Genomic DNA, 26,814 nt, shown 5'->3' with positions numbered 1-26,814 from the left:
TTCCTTGATGAGAATGTACTAGATGATGAAGATGAAGAAGTTATCGACGACAGCGGAGGGTCGGTACTCGAAGAACTTGTAGTAGGACTAGAAATGGTGCTTGAGGAAGTGGTAGTAGTAGAAGATGAAGAAGGTGTAGATTGTGAACTTGAGCTTGTGAAATCCTGTGTTGTTGACGAAGTGGGAAATGTTGTAGGTGAGGATGGTTGTAAGTCAGAAGTAGGACTACTTGATGTTAAATCAGTAGTTGACGGTACTTCTGTTTGAAAATCTGGCGACGACAGTGTGGAAAGAAAGGAAGAAGAAGAAGAAGAAGTGGAAGTAGAAGTAGAAGTGGAAAAAAAGGTGGAAGAATTTTCTGGTGTGGAATGTGAGGCTTGTTCCTGTTCTGACGCTGTGGAAGGTGGTGAGGGTGAGGGTGAAGTTGAGGCAGTGGGAGCGAGTGTGGAAGTAGAAGGAGTCACAGTAGAAAAATTTTCTTGTGACGTAGTAGAACTCGTAGTTGAAGATTGAGAATTTTTTGTTGAAGATGTTCCACTAGATTGTGCGACTGATTCCTTGTCTCCTATTGTAGATGTTGTATCTTGTTGTAGTAGAGAAGAAGGAGTATCAGAAGATAATATTAATGATGAGGAGGAGGAGAATGTAGTAGTAGAAGGGGTTGATGTTTCAGTGGAATTGGTATCGTCCCTGGGATATAATTTCCTATGATGATATGATAAAGTATTTATAAAAATTTTAAACATTATGAGCAAAGGGGTCGACTTCGGATTATGTAATTTATTTATAGTAATAAAAATAGAAATTATCTCTTCCCTTTGGAATAAATGAAATTTCAGCCCTTAATGGTATTGTGTACTTTGCGTTGGGTTAAAAAAAAAGGTCGACGCAAAACTTGGTCACAGGTGGTGGTAGCAAAGGGCAGCAACGGCGGTGGCAGTGGTAATAGTAGGAGTGGTGGTGGTAGGCAATAACAAGAATAAGAACAAGAAAATTATTTGTTTATCTGTATGGATTAGTAAACAATGCTTTGTGTGTTAATTTGTTGGTATATTTTAGGCAATGGAATGCAAAGATGGTTACTTATTTTTAGCAAGTGCATACGAAATACAAAAACAATTGAAGAATCAAAACCACGACACTTTTTTTTTATGGAACAGTAATATACAACTGGTTGATTCTTTCTTGGACTCACTTTTAGTGCATGTAAGTGATGATGAAGATGATTGGATGATCAAATAGTTGTACTTCTCTCTCTCCCCTCTAGGATTAGATTTAACTTTGGTTGTTGTTGATAAAGAAGGTGAGTTTTTTTCTTTCCTTACGTAATGCAACTGAACAAGCGATCAAACAATGCAACCTTCAGACAAAAATTGAAATCAAATTAAATTGTTGCGAAAAGACAAAATAATAATTTTGTCCACCCCCCTTTTTTTTGGTTACTTAGTTTTCTTGGTGGGTCGTTCCTTTTTTTTTCTATCTTTTCGTTTGGGTTTTCTCTATTAAAATATTTCCTTCTATTATTCGTTGTTGTTTCCTAATAATATTTTTTTATACCGTTTCTTTTCCTTTATATGGGTACAAGGCTGAATCAACAAATAAATAAATGACGATGATAAATATAACAGAAAATCTCCACAATTGTATCCAATAAAAAAAAAAATACTTGTTTCAAAGGGCAGATCCAATCAGACAATTATTGTTTGTTTCTCTCTCGCACCAATCTAACAATGCAGGCGGTGGGGGGACGACGACAAAAAAATAAAAATTAATTTTTTGCGATGGATTTAATGGAAGAAGGTAAACCGAGTAAATTAAACGAATGATAACAATTGTTTGGTTCCTTAGTTATTGACATGATTTGATCTAATGTATAACAATCTCGTTTTTCGTAATCAAGGGTTTATAACTTTTAATTATCTCTATCGGTATCTATCGTCTAAATATGAATGTAGATATTTGGACTTTGGTTGAAAAAAAAAATAAATATAAAATGATATTTGCTGGTGGTAGGAACGTGTGTGATTGATGTGTACGAATTAGGAACTGTAATTTGACTGTTTAACTAAAATCTAATATAGACAACAACAAAAAAAATGACAATATGAAACAAAAAGAACTGAATAAGATGAATAACAAAACAACCACTGGTGTGGGATGTGTTTGATAATGTGATAAAAGAGTGTATCTCAAATAGAGATCAAAAAAGTCAATTACAAGTATTATCTTTGATTATATAGATGAAAAATTCAGAGGAAGATCATGGAATCTTTAAATATGTTGAAGTATTAAAAGCATCTCACATCCCTCGATCCTATAAAACTTGAATCTGCAAAACAAAAAAAGGACAATATGCTATCCCTGAGAGCATGGCAGGGCAGGAATTTCAGAAAGTGCATATATATACTCGTAACAAAGTACTGAAACCCGTATGATGTAAACTCATAAACAGCCTTATGGATAGGAGAACGATTCTATTATGAAAAAAAAAAAGCTTAAAAAACCATGTTTGTAATCTCCTTTCCTGAAATATCTAAAAGCAATATTAAAAGAAAAAAAAAACCTCGATTGTGTTATAAACACCACAGGGAGTTGTTTCTTTTTTTATATTATGAATATATTCTTTGTTCACAACTTAGTAATCGGTGTAGCATTCACACTGGAAACAAGTTGTATAATAATGAGATAGCCTACAGAACATGTGGGCTTTTCCCTGCCTTATTCAAACTGTTTGTGCATACTTACGTTTTTTGTTTATCAACATGAAAATTTCACTTTTTCACACACGGACACAATACAAATATTTCCGACTTGTTCGAAACCCTTAGCACCGCGGGTGTATGATAATCAACACCTAAAAGTTAATAATAGCCTGATGACAAATATCTTAGTAGTATACTTGGAGTGTGTAGAACAATTCTGTATTAGTTTAAACAGAAGCTGTTATAAATAGTATCGTATCAATGTACATATTGATCAACAGATGGTACTTGGTTGACTGTTAGTGTTTACTCTTAGTAATTTATTTTTGTCAGTTTTTTTCACACACTTACAGCCAAAGGGATGAAATAAATACACAATTTGAATTGCGCAAACAAAACACACACACACACACACACACCTTGTACTATACACTCTTTCAGTGGAACAATACTCAACAACAACAAGAATAACAATGCTTGTTTGTTTGATCCGTGTGGTTGAGCTAAATAATATCATAATCCACCTCCTCGAATATTACTAACAATAGAAGGGCAGAGTATATTAAACAACTAATCAAAGAATATTTAACTTTTGCTAAAAGTTACATAATCTTTGTTCTTTATTCTTTTTTTTTCAATTGATTTTGAGTCAGTACTAAAAAATTTGCGCAAGGTCTTCTCGAAGAATAAAACCACAAATGTATACACATCTGAAATTTTCAGTTATATTTAATCGAATATTGAATCGTTTAAACCTGTATAACCTTGAATGATACAAAATGTATTATGATGAAATTTTCAGTTGTCTTTTTCTTTTCTTACATGAGTTATCATCGATATTTCAACGGTTGATTGCATAAATTAAAAGTCTTTAATTTTGTGTGATATCATTATAATTAAATGTCTGAAAAGTTATTGAAAGTTCCTCCAAGCACACCCCTTGTCGTTGTCGTTGTTGTTATTCTTCTTCTTCTAATGATTTATGTTGAACGTCTTAAATAAAATTGAGACAATACTCCAATTTGTTAGTAAGAAGAACAATAACAAAGTAATAAACAATTACGGAGAATAAGGGAATTGAAATAAACTTATCTAACCTAAATAAGTAAATTAAATACATTTGACATCACCAACTTCAACTTGAGCAACCTTCTAGTATTAATGCAAATTATAGAATAATCATCCGCTTCCTCCCTTGTTTGTTTGTTGTGTTCTCTAGATAAATTATATTCGTTTCATAATTGAGGAGGTTTACTGCGATAAGTTTTAAATGATTTACATTTAAATTTCGTAATAAATTGCAATTAAAAAACAATTCAACTTCACTAAGAATAAAAAAGCAACTGTGATTCGATTAAAACATGATAAAGATATACAGGTGTGAAATATTGTTAGTTAATGAAGTATTTATTATTTATTCTTTACTAATAAAATCCAAAAAAATAAAAAACTTTGTTCCATATAACCTTGTAAAGATTCCAATTTAGATTACGTCATCGGTTCTATCCGATTTTTTCTTTATCAAATTGCTATTCTTTTTTATTCTTCAAGGGGTAATTAAAAGAACATGTGATGAGGAGACATCTACGAGATATACCAGAAGCTATTCATGAGTTTTTTTCTTCTCTCATTTCTTTTTCATATTGTTTGGATTACGAACTATATCCCCATGTATATTTTATCTTTACTCCCACAGTTACCGGGAAGATCTTGGCTGTTGTTATTAACCCCAGATTTTTTCATCATCATCATCAACTCTCTTAATAATAAAAATATAAAAAGTCATGTATATTTATAAATAAATACCTTTCTTTTTTTTTCTTTTTATATCTGATTTGATTATTTAATCAAAGAAATAAAAAGTAAAGAAAATACACATGCATCTTTGGTACTTATACCTTTTTTATCTAATCAGACAAAATAAAATACTACCTCGATAATTCTTGAAATAAAACAGAAAAACAAAACAACGACAACATCTCTTATGAATTTGGATATGTATAAGATGGTAAAAAAAAAAAATTAAACCATTAAAATTAAAATTAAAATTCAAGATGTGAGGATTAGACATTAAAACAATAATCAAAACAAATCAAATCAAAACGGAACAATATCGAATAAAAAAAAAAAGCAACGCATAAGTATTAAACAGGTTTCACCTGAGGAAAAGAATCAGACAAATGGAGAAAGTCAATCGCCAGTACTTATCTTCTTCAAGTTAGATATCATACAATATCTTGTTTGGCATATTTATTCTTTAACCAATCTTTGAATGCAAACAACAGCATTTGCCATCCCATTAATAATGTAGTAACTCCCAAACTCAAGTTCAAGGTAAACATACTAGTCAATCCATAATATTCAAAGGATAAAACAACTGGATCTGTCAGTTCCATGAAAATCAATCCTCCACACATTAATGAAAAACTAACAATCAATTCAGTAATAGGTCTACTTGGACCAGTCAATTCTTTGGGTGTCTTGGAATTCAACAACATTAATAAATAGGTGATAAATCTGAATGCACATCCCATAACAAACATGTTACCCCATTGAATATGAATTTCAGTAGATAAACTTGAGGCTTGTTGATGTTTTGACATAAGATAGCCAGTCCAATAAATAGTAACAATTGGGAACGGGTTTGGACTAAAACCAGGACTTGCTTTAATGATATTTGAAACATCTTGTGTGTCATCACCATTACCACCATTCACTTTTTCTAAATCAGCAATTGCTTGTTCATATCTCCAATCTTGTAACTTCATCTCGGTGATAACCCCACACAATCCACATCCAATAAAAATAAACGCAATTGAAACATGTTGCAAATCTTTCGGCGACCATTCCGCACCGGCATTTGACAAGTGTTCCAAGAAAATATTAGTAGATCCATAAAATAAAATCAATGAACTTTCAATCATTTCCATAGTCCATAACCCTTTGTTTTGCAATGAGAACCAAGTGCTTTGACTCTTAGTTCTATCAATAAACTTGTGGTTCCAGGCCCAACCTTTATTGGTGAATCCACCACAGTATCTGGACAAGGATAAAATACCATAGGCAAAGAATACTCCACCTTTAATGAAGTGTGCCAACAAGTTGAAAACAGCTTTCTCTTGACCATAAATACAGAATGTAGCAACTCCAGTTGGTACTAAAATCATGTAATAAAAGAAATGACCCCAATTCAACAAATTGAACCCAATACTAGAGATTTTATAGAAAATTGTACCAGAAACCCAAGTTCTAAACTTCATGATTCTGGATTGCAATTGAGGAAATCTACTCTTTTCAGAAATTCCACCCCCAACCAAAGTATCTCTTTCCTCTTCTTCTTCTTCATCCGAAGTGTTCGCCGAGGAAGCGTGTAATTCAAAATAGTCCGATCTATTTGGTTGACCTGGGTCGATATTCTTGATAAAGGCAAAAATGAGTTGTAAAATTGTGGTAACAAATAAAATAATAATCATAGTATTATAAGCATTACCAGGATATAATTCAGGAATTGAATTAATGAAAATGGAATAATTCAAAAGGGAAAACAAAATTGTACTTGAATGAACCAAAAGAGTAGACAAATAACTTTTACCCATATTTAAATTGTTGAATATCAAACTTATTGGATATATCACAAATACAGCCAATAAACCAGAAATAATATGTAAATATAAAGCTGGACGATGTTTTGATTCGACTGTGAAATAAGTAGTAGTGTTGTAATTTTCCCAATATAATCTTTCTTCTGGTAACAAATGAGTTTGTAAAATAGGTACACCATGAGCATGTTTCATCACATGGGGTATAGGTTCCAATGACTCGGTTGAATTGGTTGATTCTGAAGTGGTTGGTTCAAGATCTTGATGATCCATGTGTTCCATTTCTTCATTGTCATCCATGTTCATGTCTGCCATGGCAATTGCCGCGGAAAAGAATAGTAGTAAATTCAGTAACTTCATGATGCAATAATGAGGGTGTGGGGGAGGAGCAATAAAGACAGTTCTTTAATTAGTCAATGGATAATGATTGGAGATAATATTGAATAACTATCCAATTGAATAGGATGGTTGTAAAATGAAACTAAATTAAATTAAAACAAAAAAAAAAAAAACTTAGAAATCTCAAGGGGAGGAAAACGGGAGTTTAAGTTGATGAGGGAGAAAAAAAAAAGATGGTTAAGGATGAGAAGGGAAAATTAAAATAAAATAAAGTGTTGCCAAATGGTTGCCGAATCAGTGTGCGGGATTATACTGTAATCAAGTATGATTTATTCACGTGAGCTTGTTTCTCTCTTTCTTGGTGATAACTAGAAACCTTTAGACTACCACCATGTATTTGCAATGATATATGATATGTGATATGTGATACGATGTATGATAATAGTCGGCTGGTTGATAAGAGTGTTCTCGGATTTAACTAGACTACTTTTTTTTTTGATAAAGTTGAACTTTAAATGAATAAATGAACAATTGACTCTAAACTAAAGATTGATTATTTACAAAGAAAAGTAAATCAGAATCACGGACTTGAAAACTGGAGGTGATTTCAAACACTTTAAATAGTTTTCAATTTTAGAGATAAAATTCACTCACTCACACTTACACAATGAATGCAACTGTATGACCGGAAGTTGTAATAATGGGTACAATTCTTAAAATAACTTTCGAGTAATTGCTAACTTTTTTTTTTCTTAACTCTTTATTCATCACTTCTACAACCGGTTAGATCCATTCAAGCAGTTAAGCAGTGGCAGCACCCACTGTATGGAACCCATTATCAATTGTTCTTTCTACGAACAGCCTACTTTTTTTATTTAAAAAAAAAAAATAAAACAGCGTCTGTGATATACGGACTTTGACCACATCCATCTTATCCATAAACCCCCTTTATTTGATTTAACTACTCTTTAACAGCCCCCCTGTAGAACGTACTAAAAGATAAACAAAACAGAGAAAAAATAAAATAAAGTGACTTACTGTCTTATCATCTCATTGCTTTCTATTGGTAGGTCACTTTGATACTCAATTGATTATAGAAACAACTCTTCTCATCCCTTAAAACGTTCATAATCAGCCCATTCGAAGATTAATAACGTCGCACCGATGAATTTGCAGATTCAAATATGGAATCAAATGCAAAGGTATATTTGCGTTTACAATTTTCCATTTCTGGTTGTTTCACAAAATTGAATTGCACCACTTTATTTTGCTTTGTCTTTTTTTTTCAATCTGCACTAAATTAAGTGCAGCATCGGCAATTACGGTTATATAAATTTTTGAGTTTTTCTTTCAAGTTCTGCTAACTAACAAAAAAAAAAAATTGTATTCCATTTGGTTGGTCACTTCTTTACACTTTATATTTCAGACTCCACATATTGATTGTTTTTAAAATTAGTTTGACTATAATGAAAAACAATGAATGGGATCAATTTAATTTCTGGTAGTTTCAAATTATAAGCATTTGATTATACTTTTTTATGTTTTTTGTTTTTTGTACCATGAATGATTCAATTCGAAAAGAAAAAATAAAAAAAAGAAAAAGATTTCAAACCTGGTCTAGACAATTGTATGTCCCACTAGCAAGTACGAAACATTTCAATTCCAATCGATTATTGGTGTGACCTCCATTTGTTCCATACGACAGCTTCCAAATTTCAAATATCCTGGTTTAATCTTCCGAGAACAATCGTTTCTACGTGTGTGAGATTCGAGGTTGGAAACTTCTAAGTAAAGACGAAGAAGAAGAAGAAGAAGAAAAAAATAAAGTATGCATTACATGAATTCCGGATAATTGTCATCTCAAAATGGATTTATATCCGATCATTTGATTATACTGAACGGCGGACTTAAAAAATAATTAAATTCCGCCGACGTCATACAAAAATAATTTCTCCTCTATGATGTATTACTAATCGCAAACTACACCTATTTCATCATCTCTACATTTGATAATAATAATAATCATGATAATAATATCTAAATATAATACTAAAACACCGCCTACAACGCATTCTTTCTTGTTAAATAATCAAATCTAGAATAAGTGTAACCAATAAATGGCAAGTCTTCCTTTGGATTCTTTTTACCATTCTTTGCATCAAGGTCTCTTTGCTCCATAGCCTTGCTCATGGCTGGATTATCTGGTACATTTTCTAATTCATCAGTTGGGAAATGTCTTGTATCTGTGATCGAACTTAATCTTGGAACAAATGGTGCTTGAACTCCTCTAATACTATCCCAATCAACACCTCTGAAAATGGATGTTGTTTGATCTCTTCTGCGCCTCCATATCTACCTATTCTGTGTTCGGCAGATGTTAATAATCTCTTGATTAAATCTTCTGCTTCTGGTGATAAATGGATATCATCAGGAATTTGCAATGTTTCTTGCCAGTTCAAAATCTTTCTATAAGTTTCATGAGGGGTTTCAGAACAGAATGGCGGCCAACCAATCAAACATTCAAACATAATTGCACCCAAAGACCACCAATCACACTCTTGTCCATACCCTTGATGAATGAAAATTTCAGGTGCAATATAATCAGGTGTACCGACAGTGGAATAAGCCATCAATCTACGTGACTTTCTCCATGTTTGCATCTGTTGTCTATTGGACATGGTCAAATGAATAGCATCAACCATCATGGAGTTTCTATTACTAGTTAATTGATTAGGTTGTAAATGACTACTAGCAGGTTCCTTCTCCAATAACTTGTTATAATAGTTTGAATCATGAGTCTTGTGGAACCCAGTGGATAAACCAAAATCACTCAATTTAACATGCCCTTTACTATCAATCAAAATATTGTCCGGTTTAATATCTCTATGAATAAATCCCAATTTATGAATAGCTTCAATTGCCAAAACACATTCTGCCATATAAAATCTAGTTATATCTTCTGTGAAAACTTGCCATCTGATCAACATGGTCATCAAATCACCTCCTGGTAAGAACTCCATAATTAAATATAAATATTGAGAATCTTGGAAAGAATAATACAAAGCAACAACCCATGGTGAATCACTTCCTGCCAAAACATCTCTTTCCGCTTTAACATGTGCTAATTGATCTTTGTTAAACATCTCGCTCTTCAACAATGTCTTCATGGCATAAATCTTACCTGTATCTTTCTTTTGCACAAGTCTAACTTCACCAAAGGCACCTTTACCAATCACCTTAACGGTAATGAAATCTTCCAATACCAATTTGGTTCTCTTCAATCTTAAAAACTGGGATTCTTTCTTACCCAAGTTTTGTAATTGACGATTCTTTCTTTCTTCACTCGAGCCAGCTTCTTCTGTCATGATCTTGTGTTCTAAATCTAATCTTCTTTGATTTCTTTCAATTGCATGATTAACTGACAGGGTATAATAATTTTCCAAAGTTAATTTAATCGAAGCTGCCTTATCTTGGGAAGATTTGGATAACAGATCTGGTTTTCTTGCAAAATAGACATACTTGGAAGTACCAGTAGAAGTTATAGTAGAATCCCCAGCTTGTCGTTGTGCTTGAGGTTGAATTGGTTTTGGAATTTGTTGTGGTTGTAGTTGCTGTGGAGGTGGATGCTGTTGCATTTGAGGTGGTTGACTTTCAGTGGCAATAGTACCTGGTAAATTTTGCACCGAATGGTTCGATAATAAAGAATTTTGACCATTACTGCTAATTTCAGATAAATTAGTGCTACTTCCATTTCCTAGTTGAGTGAAATTGTTATTAGGAGGTTGGAAATTCATGGAATCTATAGATGTAAATTGATCTCCTCCATTATTATGGCCCTGGGCTCCAAATTTATCCAGTTGAGCAAATCTTGGTGATGCAGCTGTTTGAAAATTAGATGTCATGAATGAAGTCATCTGTGGTTGTTGTCTGATAGGTGAGTTCAGTTCTAATTGGATAGGTGGTTGTTCAACAAACTGAGTAGTATCTTCATCCATATAACTATCATCATATTGTTGTTGTGAATGTACTTGTTGTTGTTGTTGCTGATACATGGCTTGTTGCTGTAGATCTTGCTGCTGTTGTTGTTGTAGTTGTTGTTGTAGGTTTTGCTGCTGTTGCAAGTGTTGATAATAAAGCTGTTGCTTTTGTTCATCTGTAAGTTGATCAAAATTCATTTTTGAAATCAAATCACAACAATGTCTATTTTGAACTGCAAGGAGTGTAATGGAACGCTAAACTGTCTTAACTTAGGAATAAAAGGATAAAAAAATATTTAATCAAAATAGTGAACCAATGAAATGAAAGGAATGAAACAAATATATATATATATATATAAATAAATAAACCCAGTTGTCTGATGATAAAAAAAAGCTAACTTCTATGAATGTGGTGTTTCAAAATAAGCGAAATTTTTTTTTGTTGTTGATTCGTTGGGAATTCTTTTTTTTTCGTTTCCTCTTTGCGTGTCCCCTTTTTTTTAATCCTTTCTCACTAACAATTTTTACTGTCTTTCGCTTCTTCTTCTTCTTCTTCTTAACCCTTGTGTTTACAATAATGGTGGCTAAAAAGCTCGCGTGTATTGTTTTTTTTTTTCTCTTTCATTCTTGACACTTGTTGTCTTAATCCTGCCGTATAATTTGTTGTCCAATCTACTACAAGGGGTACACACATACACATACCTGTCGTTTATTCAATTCTACTTCATCAACATGTACATAGGATTAAGCAATAAAGTAACCATTCATCATTCTGTTAATGTAAACTAACTTCAAAATTGCAATGCTTGTCCCTTCTGTTTCTTTTCTCCTCCCAATTCAAAATGCTTACATCTTTTAAGTGCCATCTGTGTCTTTGTTTTACAAACAATACATTCTAATTTCAAGACAACTTTCTTAGTTGTTTTTGCCTTTTTATGGAAAACTTGTTTGGTTTGACCCCCATATCCACTCTGTTTTCTATCATATCTTCGTTTACCTTGAGCATATAATGAAGCCTTTCCTGATTTGTACTGAGTCACTTTATGCTGAGTATGTTTACGACAATCTTTACCTTTACAATAAGTTCTTCTTGTCTTTGGAATATTAACTACAATGATGTTAGTTGTGTTCTACACATATCAAACTTCACTGATCTATACATACCCATTTTTTGTTTGTTTGTTTGTTTTTTGCAACAGGAGTTCTCTCAAATACAAAACTAAACCTCGAGTAAACTTTTCAGAAAGGAAGGGAATTTCTCTACCAATTTATATTAAATTTAACAAACCGTACCAAAAGGATAAAACGATCTTCACATCCCTGAATTAAATTCAAACGTATAAAGTGTATCTGTATAACAATGTATAAAGTCTATTTGTCATACGATGAATAACTATTCTCCCCACTTGCACTTTTTTTTGCCTTGTTCTGCAATATGTATACATATAGATTTTAGGAAACTTTGCAATTTGCTACAATTCGGCTAAGATACAATCGCGTGTATTTTAGGCAATTGACTACATTGATAAACTATTAAAACTGTAAGGCTTGTCCCTTTTGTTTCTTGTCCCCACCCAATTCAAAGTGTTTACATCTTTTAAGTGCCAATTGGGATTTAGTTTTACAAACAACACATTCCAACTTCAATACAACCTTCTTGGTGGTTTTAGCCTTCTTGTGAAACACTTGTTTAGTTTGTCCACCATAACCACTTTGTTTCCTATCATATCTTCTCTTACCTTGGGCAACTAATGATGCTTTACCAGCTTTATACTGAGTTACCTTATGTTGTGTATGTCTACGGCATTGTTTGTTCTTGCAGAAAGTCTTTCTAGTCTTTGGAATGTTAACTATGTTGTGTTAGTATATGCTTTCTTGTTTTCAGGTTTGATTCGTTTCACATACCCATGGTGATTCTTCGTCGTCGTTGTTGTTGTTGTTTAATTATTTGAAGAAAATTATGATTTGCAAGGGGTATTTCTAACAACTATTTATAGTAAACTAATAGACAATAACCAACAACTCTAGTCACTGAATCCCTCTCCCCACACACTCTTTATTGTTTGTTTTTGCATTGTAGCAAATTAGTCATTTTGCTAACTCCGTGTTTACCATTTTTCGAATAAATTTGCAACCCGTATTTCACGTCGCCACGACCTTGAGTGTCACGTGCAAAACAATCATGAACTCTTTCACTGGTTCACTACAATTTCCACTAGAGATTCGAAACTTTCCATTTATACAAACTGATGATATATTCATTATTAAAATACAAAAGCTTGATACAGACGCATCAAAAAAAACCTACTTTTTTTTCTTTCTTTATTCACATATATTCTTGAAAGAAATTTATCTTTCAAAGAATAAGTGAAAATAAAAGAACATTCCAAAGTGAAATATAAATGTGTAATGTGTAAATATATATAATGTGATGTTTATTTATTAATTCATTAACAATAATAACACTATTAGAATTGTAAAGCTTGACCTTTTTGTTTTTTATCACCACCCAATTCGAAATGTTTACATCTCTTCAAGGATAATTGAGCCTTGGTTTTACAGACAACACATTCCAATCTCAAAACAACTTTCTTGGTAGTCTTAGCCTTTTTGTGGAAAACTGGTTTAGTTTGACCACCAAAACCGGATTGTTTTCTGTCATATCTTCTCTTACCTTGAGCGAATAAAGATGATTTACCAGCTTTGTATTGGGTAACTTTGTGTTGAGTGTGTTTACGACATTCTTTACCTTTACAGTAGGTCTTTCTAGTTTTTGGAACGTTAACTATAATAATAAAAATAATTTGTTAGTAAATTAATGTTTCTTCAAATAAATCATGTTGTTCAATCTCCTTCCCCCATCTACTCCATAAAACACGTATGTGTTTCCTTGTTGGATTGCCCTTTGATTTGAGTTTAGTCGACTTTCCTTAAATCATATATCCTTATAATATTATATTCAATGTTTGCATGACCCAACATTTTATTACTTCTTCCTTATGAATAATTTTTTTTTTTTCAAAACACTTGATTAATAAATCTTCTTTCCATTTTCACTTCAAGTAATCCAGTTAATAACACACATGGAATGGATTATATCTAACGTATGGTTGTATAATGGGGGAGAAATCAGTAAATGGTATCTATGAACATACCCATCTTTGTCTATGCTGTCAAATGTAACTAGTATTCAATCTGAAAGGATTTTTTTCAAAAAAAAATCTCTTTTCTCAGAGTACACTGTAGATGGGGATTTTTTCGTTACTATCGGCGTGAACCAGTGGAGGCGTGCGAATTGGCCAAATTTTCACCTATTTTTTTTATTTTTTCCTCTAACTCTCATTCTCACTATACAAATTTTCATTTTTGTTAGTGTAGTTCTCGGTGTAATACACACTAACAAAAAAATTATTTACTAGTGCGAGTATATACAGGATATTAGGGTTGTAGCCCTAGATCTTAGATTTGTTAAACAAAAAAAGAAAATAATGAGGAAGAAGAAAAAAGAAAAATTCATTAACAATCTGGCTGCAATTTCCGTTTTTGTAGATATAAGCCAGCTGTTTTTACAATTCACACAAATAACGAGTATTAATTAAAATAAAAAGAATATTAATATACATTAGAAAAGAATGATTTCATTACTATACAATTACGGAATACGAATAGGTTTCGTTTGTGTTTTTGGTTTTTTTGAGTATTTTTAAAGTGAAATTGACATTATAAGTATTATATGATCTGTTAATCAATCAAGAGTAACAGTGGTTGTAATTGTAGAAGTAATTGTTGTGGTTTCTTGTGATTCATTTGCGTAGTAGTAGTCATAATCAACATAACAAACACCATCAGAAGTGACTGTAGTAACATTTTCAATGACTACTGAACCAGAAGTTCCTTCGGAAATACCACCAGTAATGGTTGGACCGTTAGATGTTTCTGTTTCATTATCTTCAGTAGTAGATGTAACTAAAATGGAAGAAGTAGAAGATGATGTAGTTGAAGAAGTGGTGGTAGAAGTAGATGAAGAAGAAGTGGATGATTTAGTGGTGGAGGTAGTTGAGGAGGAAGAAGTTGTAGAAGAAGGAACAACTTCAGTAGTTGATGGAGTAGCAGGTTGTTCTGTTGAACTCGATGTAGAAGTAGTAGATGATGAAGATGATGATGTGGAAGAACTAGTTTGTTCTTGTTCTACTTCCTCCGCTTCATTTGTAGTGTTTTGTTGAGAAAGACTGGTTTCTTGTTCATTTTGTTGTGATGTAGTTGAAGTAGTTTGTGGAGTTGTTTCTGAAGTGGTGAAAGCTTCTGCAGCAACAGTAGTGGATTCAACGATTTCTGAATCAGCGACTTGAGTAGTTTCAGCAGAAGCAGTAGTTGTTTCTGTTCCTTGTTCAGACGTATCAGCAGTAGTTTCTGAAGTAGCTGACAATGGAGTCTTTACTTCATTTTCACTATTTGGAATAACATCAGCGGCAGAAACAGGAGTAGTAGCAACAGTAGTATAAGTATGAGGAACACCAAAAACAGTTGAAGTAACAGTAGCAGTGTATCTTGTGACTGTCTTAGTATTGGTATTAACAACAGTATTAGTATAAGTTGCAGTTGGAGAGTCAACAGTGTAATAATTTGTTTGAGTTTGTTGAATGGTCTTCTTCAACCTGATGGTGACCACATTACCTTTAGCATCACGTTTAATATGTGCTGGACTAGCAATGGATTGACAAAATAAAGAAAGTAAAACGAATGGAGAATATAAAGATGAAATTTTCATTTTTTTTTTTATTTTTGGTAAAAGAATGACTGTAGTTAAGTTAATTGTAATTAAAGAATGACAAGTAGTTGGTTGTTAAAAAGAAAAGGAATGAATGGAAAAACTAAGGAACTTTAATCAAGTGAACAAGACCTAAAGTGGGTATCAAAATAAGTTGGATATTGTAATTGATAAAGAGAAAATGAATTTTTTTAAAAAAAAGCAAGAAGTAATTACTTTCAAGACTATAAATAGTTTTTTATTTGGGAGAAATAATCCTCAACCCATCAATTACACATCCGAACGCATCGCATATATTGTCAATGAGCATTATCCCATGGTTCCTAATCTAATGTAATGCACATTGCTGGTTGAAACTACCCAATTGATAAGTTTGTATGCGTTCGTTCAGGTAAATGAAGGTACCACTGAACGCGTGTGGTGTTTATTTGTTGTTGTTTTTTTCTTTGGTGCCTCGTATTTATATCACAAAATTAATTTTTTGCTGGCTGCGAAAGACAAATTAAGTAACAAGAATGTTAAATATTCAATAAAGAAGAAAAAAAACAAATTAACTGAAATTATTCGTCGATGAGTTATTATACTTGACCTTACATATTGATATACTCATCATCAATTTTGGTGATGACGCAAAGGAGATGAAATTTTCATGTTGAATAATGCTCATTGGATATTTTGACGAAAGTCGTTAATCGCCTACACTTAGGCTCACTTTGAACTCGGCTAATGGGCACTGTTCTGTATGTGCAACATTAATGGGATTGGCGATTGTAAAGTAGCAAGTAACCAGCTAGATTCAATCCATAATAATATGTACTAGCAATACAGATAGTTTGCATTATTTTTTCTTAGCAATTTTAATTACTAGTATAATTTGTTAATTATAACAATTTTATATTAGTTGGAAGAAGAGCTACTAAAAAAAAAAATTACTTGAGAGTGAGTAAATTCGTGTGCAGGACTCAATTTACTTGTGTTTTTTTTTTGTGTGTTTCTGCTGTATTGAGCGGCTAATAATTACCTTATGTTTTTAAGGTTTCTCCTTTTTGAAATATGGAACAGCTAGTGAAGTGACTACGCCTTGTTAGAATATGTAAATGAACATTATATATTCTTCTGGAATTAGAAGAAATGGAATTACATTAATAAGAATATAATCACACGCTTTGGTACAGGAAAGACAATCGTCAAACCAAACAACAAAATAAAAAATTTTTCTTTTTTTTCTGTGAATAATTATACCAAAAAATTAATAAAATACATTTCCTGGTTATGTATTATTATAAAATACCGATCACACACAAATGACCGATTTATCGAGAGAATGTATCTAGCCGTTATATGTTTTGGAAATAGAAGGAAAAAGAAAGTTCATGATGTATATGAGAGAAAGATAAGATGGTAAATAAATACGACTTTAAGCATATCCTATACCAAGATTATGTAAGCAACTCAAATATTAAAGAGTGAAAATAAAAATAAAAAAAAAGGGCATAACGTCATAGGACAATGTGTTGCAAATATTTAACCCCTTATGCATAATCCCGAAACCCACTAAAAAAAAAGAATAAAAATTTTTAAATAGTGAGATTTTTATTTTTTCCCCTTCCGGTCGGAAATTGACTTTCGGAATTCTCATCATCATCATCACCATCAGCAATAGACAAAAACAAAAAAAACACATTTGTCCCATTTGCACGACTTTGTATCAAAATTGAGTAAAATTTTATTAATATTTGATATTTCGGAAATATCTGATTTCATAATGTGCTTTCTTTTTTTTTTTTTTATAATCTCAACTCAGGATATACCGAACGGAGCGTTTACAGGAAGTTCATAGAAACAAAAAAAATAAAATGAATCCCGTGTTGATAATTGGTTATTTTGTATTCTATAGTCATAATTATCATGAATTCCGTAATCACTCTTTTTCGACTGTAGGAAATGCGGTTCTGTTTGATCATTTTTCATGAACAAATCGTATATGATAAACGGAGAAAGGGTTCTACAAATGATCAATATATAAAGACCATGATATCGCCTGTCAAGAGGATGAATGACAATTATGAATAAATTATAACCAACATCAATTACAACAACAACAACAACTATTCAGTTATTTTTTGTACCTCAACTGCCATACAAGAAATAACTCCTTCCCCCCTTGATAACAAAAAGCCAAACAAATTTCACACCAATAGTATTGTTTTTTTTTGTATTTGGAAATACGGTTTTACCGGAATAGATAGACATAGACATCGACACAGAAGAGAAAAATTTACCTTCCCCCAATTTTAACTTCACAGCTTTAATAAATTTTAAATTTTTTTTGTCACATTAGACACACCCTCACTCACTCACTCACTCACACACCTACAACGGCACCAGATATTTGGTAGACACACAAACCAAACTAAGCTTATACTGTACAACAACTACCAAACAAAAAAAAAAAAATAAATTCCTGATTTCCCAAATGATGAGCTTTGCTTATAACTCACCAGTTCCTATTGTTACTCCATTCCCATTCATGTACAGTTACAGAGACCGTACCTCCACCAGTGCAATCCTGCCTTCTATGGCTTCATCTTCAAGTGCCACTACCAGTCCTCCGCAACAGCCTTTGCAACAAGTTCAATTAAAACAACCCCCACAAACACAACAGCTATTATCTGCCGTTGAACAACATACTCAGGATAGAAACCAACAATTACAACAGCAACAACAGCAACAACAAACTCAATTGGATGCTGCGGTGAGATTACATCAACTTAGAAATTCACAACCAACTCCTCCGAAGTTACCTTCTGTTGAACCTTCCCCTTCACAATCACAATCACAATCACAATCACAATCTCTTTCACAACTAGATAAACTTGCTCCACAATTACCACCTTTAACTCCACAATTGGCCACTCCCACATTACATCAATCTGTTTCTAAACCACAACCTTTACATCAACAGCATTCACCATCTTCTCCTTTGGCACAACCATTTATCCAATCACCACCGGCTCATGAGGAATCTTCTCCAATAACTTCTGCTGGCAAACCAAAACGTAAGAATAGACCTGGTAAGAAATTTGGGGCAAAGAAAAGATCTTGGGTATGGACATGGTTTGATCAAGATTCTTCTGATCCAAATGTTGCTGGATGTAATTATTGTGGTAAGATTATAATTCGTTTAGCTTCTGATAAAGGTTCACCAAAAAAATTAAATGAACATTTGAAAACTCATAAAATTGATATTAATTCTATAAATTATTCAAGAAATCCTCATATTGATGGTCATGGCATTACATATTCAAATTCTGGTCAACCTTTAGATTATCCTCCTAATTTTAGAACATTTAGAGTTCATGATAATTCAAATCATGATGATACTACTTCTGAAACAAGTGGAGATGAAAATCATAATGTCAAAAATACAGCCTCCACCACCACTACCATCACCAATATCAATAGAAGTACATCAAGAGTTGATTTAGATAATAATAGAAGACTTCTTTCTTCTGAATTTGATAATTCTCCTTATTCACCAAAGAAGTTTAGAGCACATTTATTGAAATTTTTAACTGAGAATAAATTACCTATAAGTGTTATCAAATCCAATTCTTTTCAACAATTAATTTATGATTTACGATCGGATTCAATTTCCGATTTAACTGAATTAACAACAATGTATCCTACTTTGATTGAAGTAAGTAGATTTTCAAAAGAAAAATCAAATGATGATAATATGACTAATGCCTTAACTGAACAATTTGTGAATCATGTTGAACCAACCCTACTGCAAAATAATAACAATAATATTCAAGATTCTACTACTATTAATGACACTTCTAATGACAATTCTTCAAACACTACTGTTGGTAATAATGATGCTCTTGATTTAAAATTAGACGCTAATGTTAGGTCTCCTGGACAATAAACTATAGACTAAAGTTTGCATTTTTATTATATTTTCTTTTATTATTCATTTCGTATACATATTTGTTACTTTGTATTCATTTAAGTAAAATTTTTAATACATACACACATATATATATAAAAATCATAATGTTAAATAATATTTATCATATTCTACAAGGATAACTCTTGAATATTGTCTTTACCATTATTTATCAAATTATCAATACTTTGTGTCAGTGCATCTAGCTCAAAATTTCCCATCAATGGTGTATCTCCTCTTCCGATAATTAATCTAGGAGTTTGAGAGGGTGTTGATCTTGCGGATTGTGCGGGACTTACTGTAGTTGACAATGGATCATTGTAAGTAGGAGGACTCAAATTACTAACATCTTCATAAGTAGGAGGGACTTCATCATCCCATGCAATTCCTAAACCTGATCTTTCAGTGATTGGTAATTTGAATTGCATTCTTAATACTCTAGCTGCACCAGTGGGTACTCCCATTTGAAGGGGTTCATTTGATGTAGAAGTTGATTTACCTTCAGTATCACTGGTACCATTACTGTGACCTGCACTTTTAGATGGTGATAAACTAATCACGGAATTTGATCTTTTTCTTTCAACATTATGAACCAATTCTTCTGCAACAACTACTTCAACAATCATGGTATGATTTACAAAAACACCCAATGTTGGATCATCAATATCACAAGAGAAATTAGCACCCAATTTAGTATCCATTTGAATAGGTTTATCATCTGTGCTTAGATTAAGTATATGATTTGTCATTCCTGTTGAACATCCAACTGTGCTTATATTTGCAACAAGTTCGATTTTACCAGAACCACTGAAATCTGATTTCCATCCCGATTTTATTTCCCCATAGCTGACAGTTCTGGTTTCTTCTAAATATAAATGTTTATCCATATCAACTGGATGCGGAGTATAAATGGTAGGCTGAATAGATAATGCTGGATGATGAGTAGTGGTAGCTGTTGCTGCTGTTGATGGTGTTAAAAAATCCTCAATGAAATTGTCTTGGGCATGAGAAGGTCCACTTCTAATAGCTTCTTCCATATCATGATCGCCTGCGTCATCTATGTCTTCGTTATCTGGAATACCATCTTGTAATGGCTGTGGAGTAGGTGAGGATTGTTGATTTGAAGGACTTGGAATTAAAGATACATTTGTTGTCACAGTACTATGATGCATTGCTGACGAGTTTTTTGAGTTTGGTTTAGTATTGGAATTAGACTTTTTATATGCCTTTTCCGCCGCTTGTAACTTTGCATTATGCTTTTCACAGGTATGGGCTTTGACTTTTATATTTTCTTCAATTCTCCAAGTTAATTTCCTCATTCTCCAACGTCTCTGGCGCGATGAACTGACAACATTATCAATTTTCAACTCAATAGGAAAAGTAGCCTTTGGATAGATGACATTAGGCAAGACGGCTTTAGCAGTTACTTCAGTTGGAGGGAAAATTCTTACAGAATTTCTATCTGGACCCCTGATTACCAGTCGGGCTATATTCACAGGAAGCACAAGTTCTTTTATTTCACCATCAACCGTTTTTCCGACTGCTTTAAGTTCATATTTAATGAAGGAAAGTGAGTGACTAGATCCTAATCTGGAAGATGGAGGTAATGATCCTGGTAATAAATGCGAGAATGGATATGCATGCTCTCCTGGTGGGAACATAGCCTTTGCAGTTAAAACATCCCATCTTGCTAATTCATTTGTTCTAACTGTACAGTTGTTACAATTTGAAATAGAGTTTGAGTTCGGCAATATAAATGGTTTAGTATATTTCATTGTTTGAACCAATGACAAAGTCACATTCTCTAAATCAACCGTTTCAAAATTTTCCAACTTTAATATTCCCGATATTATAGATCCTGTTGATTCTTGTGGATTTCCATATAAAATTATTGGAGGAGATTCAATTTTAATAGACAATGTGTAATTTGATTTCTTGGTATTCTGACTAGATGAAACCTGTCTCGTATTTAAGTTTTTCATTGATGAGGTTGAAGTGGCAGGAGTTAAACTTTCGTTAGATGAAGATGAGCTGCTGATTGAAGAAGACTGTTCTGCGATTGCTGCTCGTTTCAAAGCAGCTTTTTCTGAAGAAAGATGTAACACTCTTGCAAGTAATGACATGATGTAAAACGCTGTTGGTATGGCTTGATGAGTATTGTGGAGATCTCCGAAACAATGAATTGCTTTCTCTCTCTCTCTTTAAGTTTTGTTTTATATAATACTGTTTGATTTAACTAATGTCAAGTTAGACTGATGATCTGCTCGTGAAAAAAATTTGGTGATACAAATGAATCTTATAACTATCAAATCAAAACACAGGAAAGAAAGAAAGAACAAGTGGTTGCAGTTTTGATTATTTCAAGTTGTCAATATGGGATTCAATATTAAAGAAAAGGAAAAAAAAAAAGTAGTGCAAAGTCGTCATTCGGTAAAAAAAAAATTTCTTTTTTTCTTTTCTATTTTCAATTTATAGCCCGGCTCCCCCCTATATGATTCATCTGGACGGAGGACGGTATTAAATTTCTGCTAGCTCGTACCAACCACGCGCCAAAGTTAAAACAAAAAAAAAAAGAATAATTCCGCACCGGCGTGCCGCTACAAGTCGTACCACAGTTTCCTACCATTAGAACCACAACGCAAGGCGCAAACATTTTTAAAAAAATAAATCACACGTGATGGATTTAGCAATAACTAAACTATGGCTTTAATCAATAGGTACACTCCAAGTGAAGAAGCCACGGCTGTCCCAATTAGGAATGTTGATGCGCTCTACGATTCACTTACAGTTATAACTCCGTGACTCATGAATCAGCATAGGATGCAAAAGTGGGTTGATTTATTATTCTTTTTCTATTACCACATACATCTCGCTCGATAAATCGGGAACTACAGATTCAAGATCTAATTGGGTAATCAAAACCGCATTATGTGTAGATATTGCCCCACTAAGGGGTTCTAAGCTCTAAGTATCATTTCCATCTTGACATATTCTTAAAGGTGTTTGATGAGCTCTTTTGGTTGTACTAAATAGGCAGGTCAATCCTGAGAGAATCCTGAGAGAGAAAAATGTTTTGACCAAAGTGCACGCATGAAATTTATCCTGAAAACAAAAAAAAAAATAATTAAAATCAAAACTAAATCCACGTACAGTATCTGTGTACTTCTGGATTAGACGTTCTCAATCTCCGACAACGATGAAGCAATTACAATCATTGGTTATAGATAACGGGTCGTATAATATAAAAGCGGGATTTAATAAAGGAGATGACTCTACACCTGTCAAGATAACAAATGCTATAACTAAAACTAAAGATGGATCTATACACATTGGGAATCAGTATCAATCACACACAAACAATTATTCAGGAATACAGATCAGAAGACCATTTGAACAAGGGAATTTAACATCTTGGGAAACTGAAAAGCCTATATGGGATTATACTTTTGATAATTTATCAACTAAGAAATCCATTGATCCTAATGATATCCATTTGATTTTAACCGAACAACCATTCCAACTACCTCAATTATCAACAAATACTGATCAGATCATATTTGAAGAATATGGGTTTAATAATTATTATAGATGTATTCCTGAAAGTTTAATACCATTTAGTGTTGATATCAATAAAGTGAATAATGATTTTTGTTTAATTGTTGATAGTGGGTTTAATTCTACTTGGATAATTCCTATGATTTATCAACAGATACATTGGCCAGGAGTTAAAAAACTACCGATTGGTGGAAGTTTATTGAATGGATTATTACGAGAAATTATTCTGTTTAGACATTATGACATATCAGAAGATCCAATATTGATAAATACTATCAAAGAATCAACATGTTTTATGGCTAATGATTTTAATAAAGATTTGAAGAATAAACAAAATTTAATGTGTGAATTTGTATTACCTGATTTTAAAACAACCACAACTGGGTTTGTCAGAGATAAGAATAGCCCGAGTCTTCCAGTAGACACTCAAGTATTGAAATTATATGATGAGAGATTTACTATCCCAGAATGTTATTATCGACCAGAGATAATCTTTGACAACAATGGAGTAAGTGCATCGAGTTCTTTAGTTAACAATGCTCCATTTAAGAATTTACCAGATTTAATAGTTGACAGTATAATGGCAAGTCCAGAAATAACACGTCCTTTACTTCTGGCAAATATTTGTCTCGCAGGAGGATCAACAAACATACCTAATTTCAGCACCAGACTAAATGATGAACTAAGAAAAGAGTTACCTTCAAATTGGAAAGTTAGAGTTTTTGATAACCAATTAGATATCCCACAAGATGAACTAGCATGGTATGGAGGAATTAGTTTATCTGAAGAACCTGACTTACTATCAAATATAAGCATCTCCAAAAAGGATTATTTCGAACATGGAGCCAACTGGTGTCAAAAACAATTTGGATTCAAAAATGTATAAAAACAAACAGGGACTAGTCTTTTATTATTGTCATTATTATTGTTCTATAAGATGATTATATGTCAAATACCTACTTAAAAATAACCAACCATATCTGAACCAGACCATTTGACTGAAATGTCCATATGCCATGGCACCATAACTGATACTCAACATATTCAAATCGGAGTAAAATTTAATATCATTGCTTCCTTTGCTGAGTATTTTGTTTCCAAAGAAACTGACATTTATGTTAATATTCATGTAGTTTTTAATTGCCAATGTTAAATAATCAATGAACAATTCAATATTGCTCAAAATTGTAAAACTATACTTTTCAACAAAATTCAAACTCTTCAATACATAAAGTTTAGTATTTGTATCATTAGCTTTCCTTAATTCACTAACATATTCCTTAGTTCCATGGTATAATGAAATATGATTAGGATGATTTGAAACCCCTTGATCATCAAAAGTAATCAATACAGATTGCTTATCCTCATGTTTAATTACATTATCTTCCAAAGATTTAACAATATCGTCAACTTTCCAAGTTTCATTCATTCCATCTTTATAATCCAAAATTTTAACATTATCCACACCCAATATTCTTGCAGAATTCATTAATTCACGTCTTCGTATTAGACCCATACTTTCGATGAAATTACCATTAGAAAAGCAAATTAAATTAACTTCATTATTATACTTTTCTTTATTCAATTCAATTAAAGAAGGACTGAAAAACATAACTTCATCATCTGGATGAGCTATAACCAAAGTAATAGTTGAGTTGACAATTGGGAATTTCTTTGGAATAGTTAATGAAGTATAAGGATATATTGGACCATGGAAAACTTGTTGCTTAATTTCTAAGTTGGTATATTTAGTTAATGTCTGGGGAATGATTGTCGTTTGAAAAACCCATATTATAAAAGAAACCAAGTATATCTTGAAGATAATCGACGGTAGTTTGAATATCATATCGTATAAGAATGAATAGGTTGACTGCTGACTGTTGATTGTTGAATGTTGGTTGTAAAAGAAAAGAAAACGGGAAAAAAAAGCAAAAAATCTGGCAGCTGATTAGAAATGCAGTTGTGGATTAGTTGTCAAAAATAAAAGTGCGATATTTGGCGTTGAAACCAAACAAAAATAGAAAAAAGAAATTCAAACTTTTTTGTCCATTGGTGCTGCGACTCCAAAAAAAATATTTTTGGCCAATTTTGGGTTTTTTCCTTCCCCCCAACGTGGTGTAGTTCCCCTCAACAAATTTACCACACTCAAACTGATTTTGCAACCCGCCCCCAAAAAAATATTGTCAAATAGTCATGCAACCAACAGATTTTAACAAAAAGGATTTTTCACTACCAGGAAATGCACGTGACAGTCTAGATAGTATAGTCTCCATCATGAACATGTTGCCAAATTGAATTTAGATGCTTATTAGTAGACCAGCAATACCATTTGTTAAATACCCAATGAAGAGAAAACGTTCAACATGAAATAAGGAGAATGTACGATATTCTGAGTTTGATAAATTATTCATCAACCTTGCCGAACAACCACCGGAAATAATCCTGCTTATCTTGTCTTATGTACAATCATGTTATCTAGGGATATTTTTGGATTATGAGAAATTAATCCCATTCATCTTACTATACATTGGAGTTACATGGACGTTTCATGTTAGTCTATTGCAAGCCACCACCCCCCAATTACGAAAGTTAGTATTACTATATTCGTTATTTAGCAAAGGATAACTTTTTGAACTACCAAGCAGTCTTTATTATTTTATTTTGAACAAATCCAACCTCAAGAGTCTCGACAACTACTAGTTTCCTACTGGTTTAAGTCAACTTGCGATTTTTGACAGCAGGAAAGTAAAGTCAACGAAGAATACAAATATGAAAGACCTTACTGAGATGAAGTTTATAAGTATTTCTAATGATGCATATGGTGATAAGCCCAAGAATCCAACTAATGAAAGCATCTGATACGAGATCAATGGTTTTACAATGAATAGACCAAGATATGATGATGATGATTCCGAACCTAACTTTCTGTCGCAATTTGCTTCTGACTCCGAAGATTTGACAGATGGTAGTTTTGGGGTGCAGACTATAGAATCACTCAGGGGGATATATTTGTCCGACTCAGCTGATAGGGATTTAGATAGATATGAGTCTGATGAAGAATCTTTAGCTGAAGAGCAATCAGAATTGCATTGTTTCACAAAATTGATAAACCGTGAATAGTGAAAATAACACGAATGTATAAATAGTTGATATACAAGTATGTTGTCTGCAGCAAATCACATCCTACATCTTAATGATTGTATAAGTACAACTTCTTTCTATTACTATTAAACTGGAATGCAGAAAAATAAAACAACCTATATAATAAAACAGTCCAACGGGTCTATTCCAATCCTACCCAGACGTCACCATAGTAAGTAAATAATTCTTGTGCTTTATCGTCAAAATTGATGACTTTCCCTTCTAGACGATTATATTTACCATCTTTTGTTCTGCCTCCAATTTTATCATAAGCACACCACATATAACTATTACAATATCGTTTATCCATGAACCAACCTTTTGACGGTTCATCGTCGACATTAACCGCCTGAATATCTAAATCCATTGGAGGAATAATGGCACTTTCGATACGTAAAGGAGATTGATAAAAAGTTTTGAAATCCTCTAAATTCAGAATATGTTTTAATCTTGATTTATGACTAAATTCATTTTCAAAATCAACAACATCATTTTGACCACAATATAAAAATCCCGAATTGAACCAAACTAAAGCATCATCATCACTACTTACATGACCTGGATGTGGAGAACAAATTTCATTAGATTCATGACCTGTTCCATCAGGTTTAGCACGTTCTAATTGAGGTGTAATTGTGCCAACTGCTGCTGCTCTATATCCATTGAAAATATAATTCTCATCTCCACTGATTGCAAATGCTAACCAAAATATTTCTTTGTCTCCATGAATTCTTCCATTTACAGGAGCATAGAAATTTAATTGAAGCATCATTAGAATTGC

General features: G+C 32.6%; 9 protein-coding genes across 9 annotated transcripts; 2 read left to right on the top strand and 7 right to left on the bottom strand. All coding sequences in view use genetic code 12, as the record gives it.

The window, feature by feature from the left end:
- Positions 1–2: 2 nt before the first annotated feature.
- CTRG_03333 (uncharacterized protein) lies at positions 3–746 on the bottom strand (the record flags this gene model as incomplete). The annotated part of the gene is made up of 1 exon (XM_002548990.1): positions 3–746. A coding segment is annotated over one exon (744 nt), but the record flags the coding sequence as incomplete, so codon positions are not given.
- Positions 747–4,927: 4,181 nt separating this feature from the next.
- CTRG_03332 (uncharacterized protein) lies at positions 4,928–6,661 on the bottom strand (the record flags this gene model as incomplete). Its single annotated transcript, XM_002548989.1, has 1 exon — positions 4,928–6,661. The coding sequence occupies one exon, from the start codon at positions 6,659–6,661 to the stop codon at positions 4,928–4,930; it is 1,734 nt and encodes a 577-aa protein (XP_002549035.1).
- A 2,234-nt stretch (positions 6,662–8,895) lies between these two features.
- Positions 8,896–10,815, bottom strand: CBK1 (serine/threonine protein kinase; the record flags this gene model as incomplete). The annotated part of the gene is made up of 1 exon (XM_002548988.1): positions 8,896–10,815. The coding sequence occupies one exon, from the start codon at positions 10,813–10,815 to the stop codon at positions 8,896–8,898; it is 1,920 nt and encodes a 639-aa protein (XP_002549034.1).
- Positions 10,816–14,362: 3,547 nt separating this feature from the next.
- Positions 14,363–15,385, bottom strand: FGR41 (Fgr41p; the record flags this gene model as incomplete). The annotated part of the gene is made up of 1 exon (XM_002548987.1): positions 14,363–15,385. One exon carries the CDS (start codon positions 15,383–15,385, stop codon positions 14,363–14,365), a length of 1,023 nt encoding a protein of 340 aa, XP_002549033.1.
- Positions 15,386–17,861: 2,476 nt separating this feature from the next.
- CTRG_03329 (uncharacterized protein) lies at positions 17,862–19,316 on the top strand (the record flags this gene model as incomplete). Its single annotated transcript, XM_002548986.1, has 1 exon — positions 17,862–19,316. One exon carries the CDS (start codon positions 17,862–17,864, stop codon positions 19,314–19,316), a length of 1,455 nt encoding a protein of 484 aa, XP_002549032.1.
- Positions 19,317–19,468: 152 nt separating this feature from the next.
- Positions 19,469–21,460, bottom strand: CTRG_03328 (uncharacterized protein; the record flags this gene model as incomplete). Its single annotated transcript, XM_002548985.1, has 1 exon — positions 19,469–21,460. One exon carries the CDS (start codon positions 21,458–21,460, stop codon positions 19,469–19,471), a length of 1,992 nt encoding a protein of 663 aa, XP_002549031.1.
- A 1,073-nt stretch (positions 21,461–22,533) lies between these two features.
- On the top strand, positions 22,534–23,778 carry CTRG_03327 (uncharacterized protein; the record flags this gene model as incomplete). The annotated part of the gene is made up of 1 exon (XM_002548984.1): positions 22,534–23,778. One exon carries the CDS (start codon positions 22,534–22,536, stop codon positions 23,776–23,778), a length of 1,245 nt encoding a protein of 414 aa, XP_002549030.1.
- A 36-nt stretch (positions 23,779–23,814) lies between these two features.
- Positions 23,815–24,738, bottom strand: CTRG_03326 (N-acetylglucosaminylphosphatidylinositol deacetylase; the record flags this gene model as incomplete). The annotated part of the gene is made up of 1 exon (XM_002548983.1): positions 23,815–24,738. The coding sequence occupies one exon, from the start codon at positions 24,736–24,738 to the stop codon at positions 23,815–23,817; it is 924 nt and encodes a 307-aa protein (XP_002549029.1).
- A 1,437-nt stretch (positions 24,739–26,175) lies between these two features.
- CTRG_03325 (uncharacterized protein) lies at positions 26,176–26,805 on the bottom strand (the record flags this gene model as incomplete). The annotated part of the gene is made up of 1 exon (XM_002548982.1): positions 26,176–26,805. The coding sequence occupies one exon, from the start codon at positions 26,803–26,805 to the stop codon at positions 26,176–26,178; it is 630 nt and encodes a 209-aa protein (XP_002549028.1).
- Between the last annotated feature and the right edge of the window lie 9 nt (positions 26,806–26,814).

This window comes from Candida tropicalis (genome assembly GCF_000006335.3).
Source record: "Candida tropicalis MYA-3404 genomic scaffold supercont3.4, whole genome shotgun sequence".
In the NCBI taxonomy this organism is placed as follows: domain Eukaryota; kingdom Fungi; phylum Ascomycota; class Pichiomycetes; order Serinales; family Debaryomycetaceae; genus Candida; species Candida tropicalis.
This window is presented reverse-complemented; position numbering and strand designations above follow the sequence as displayed.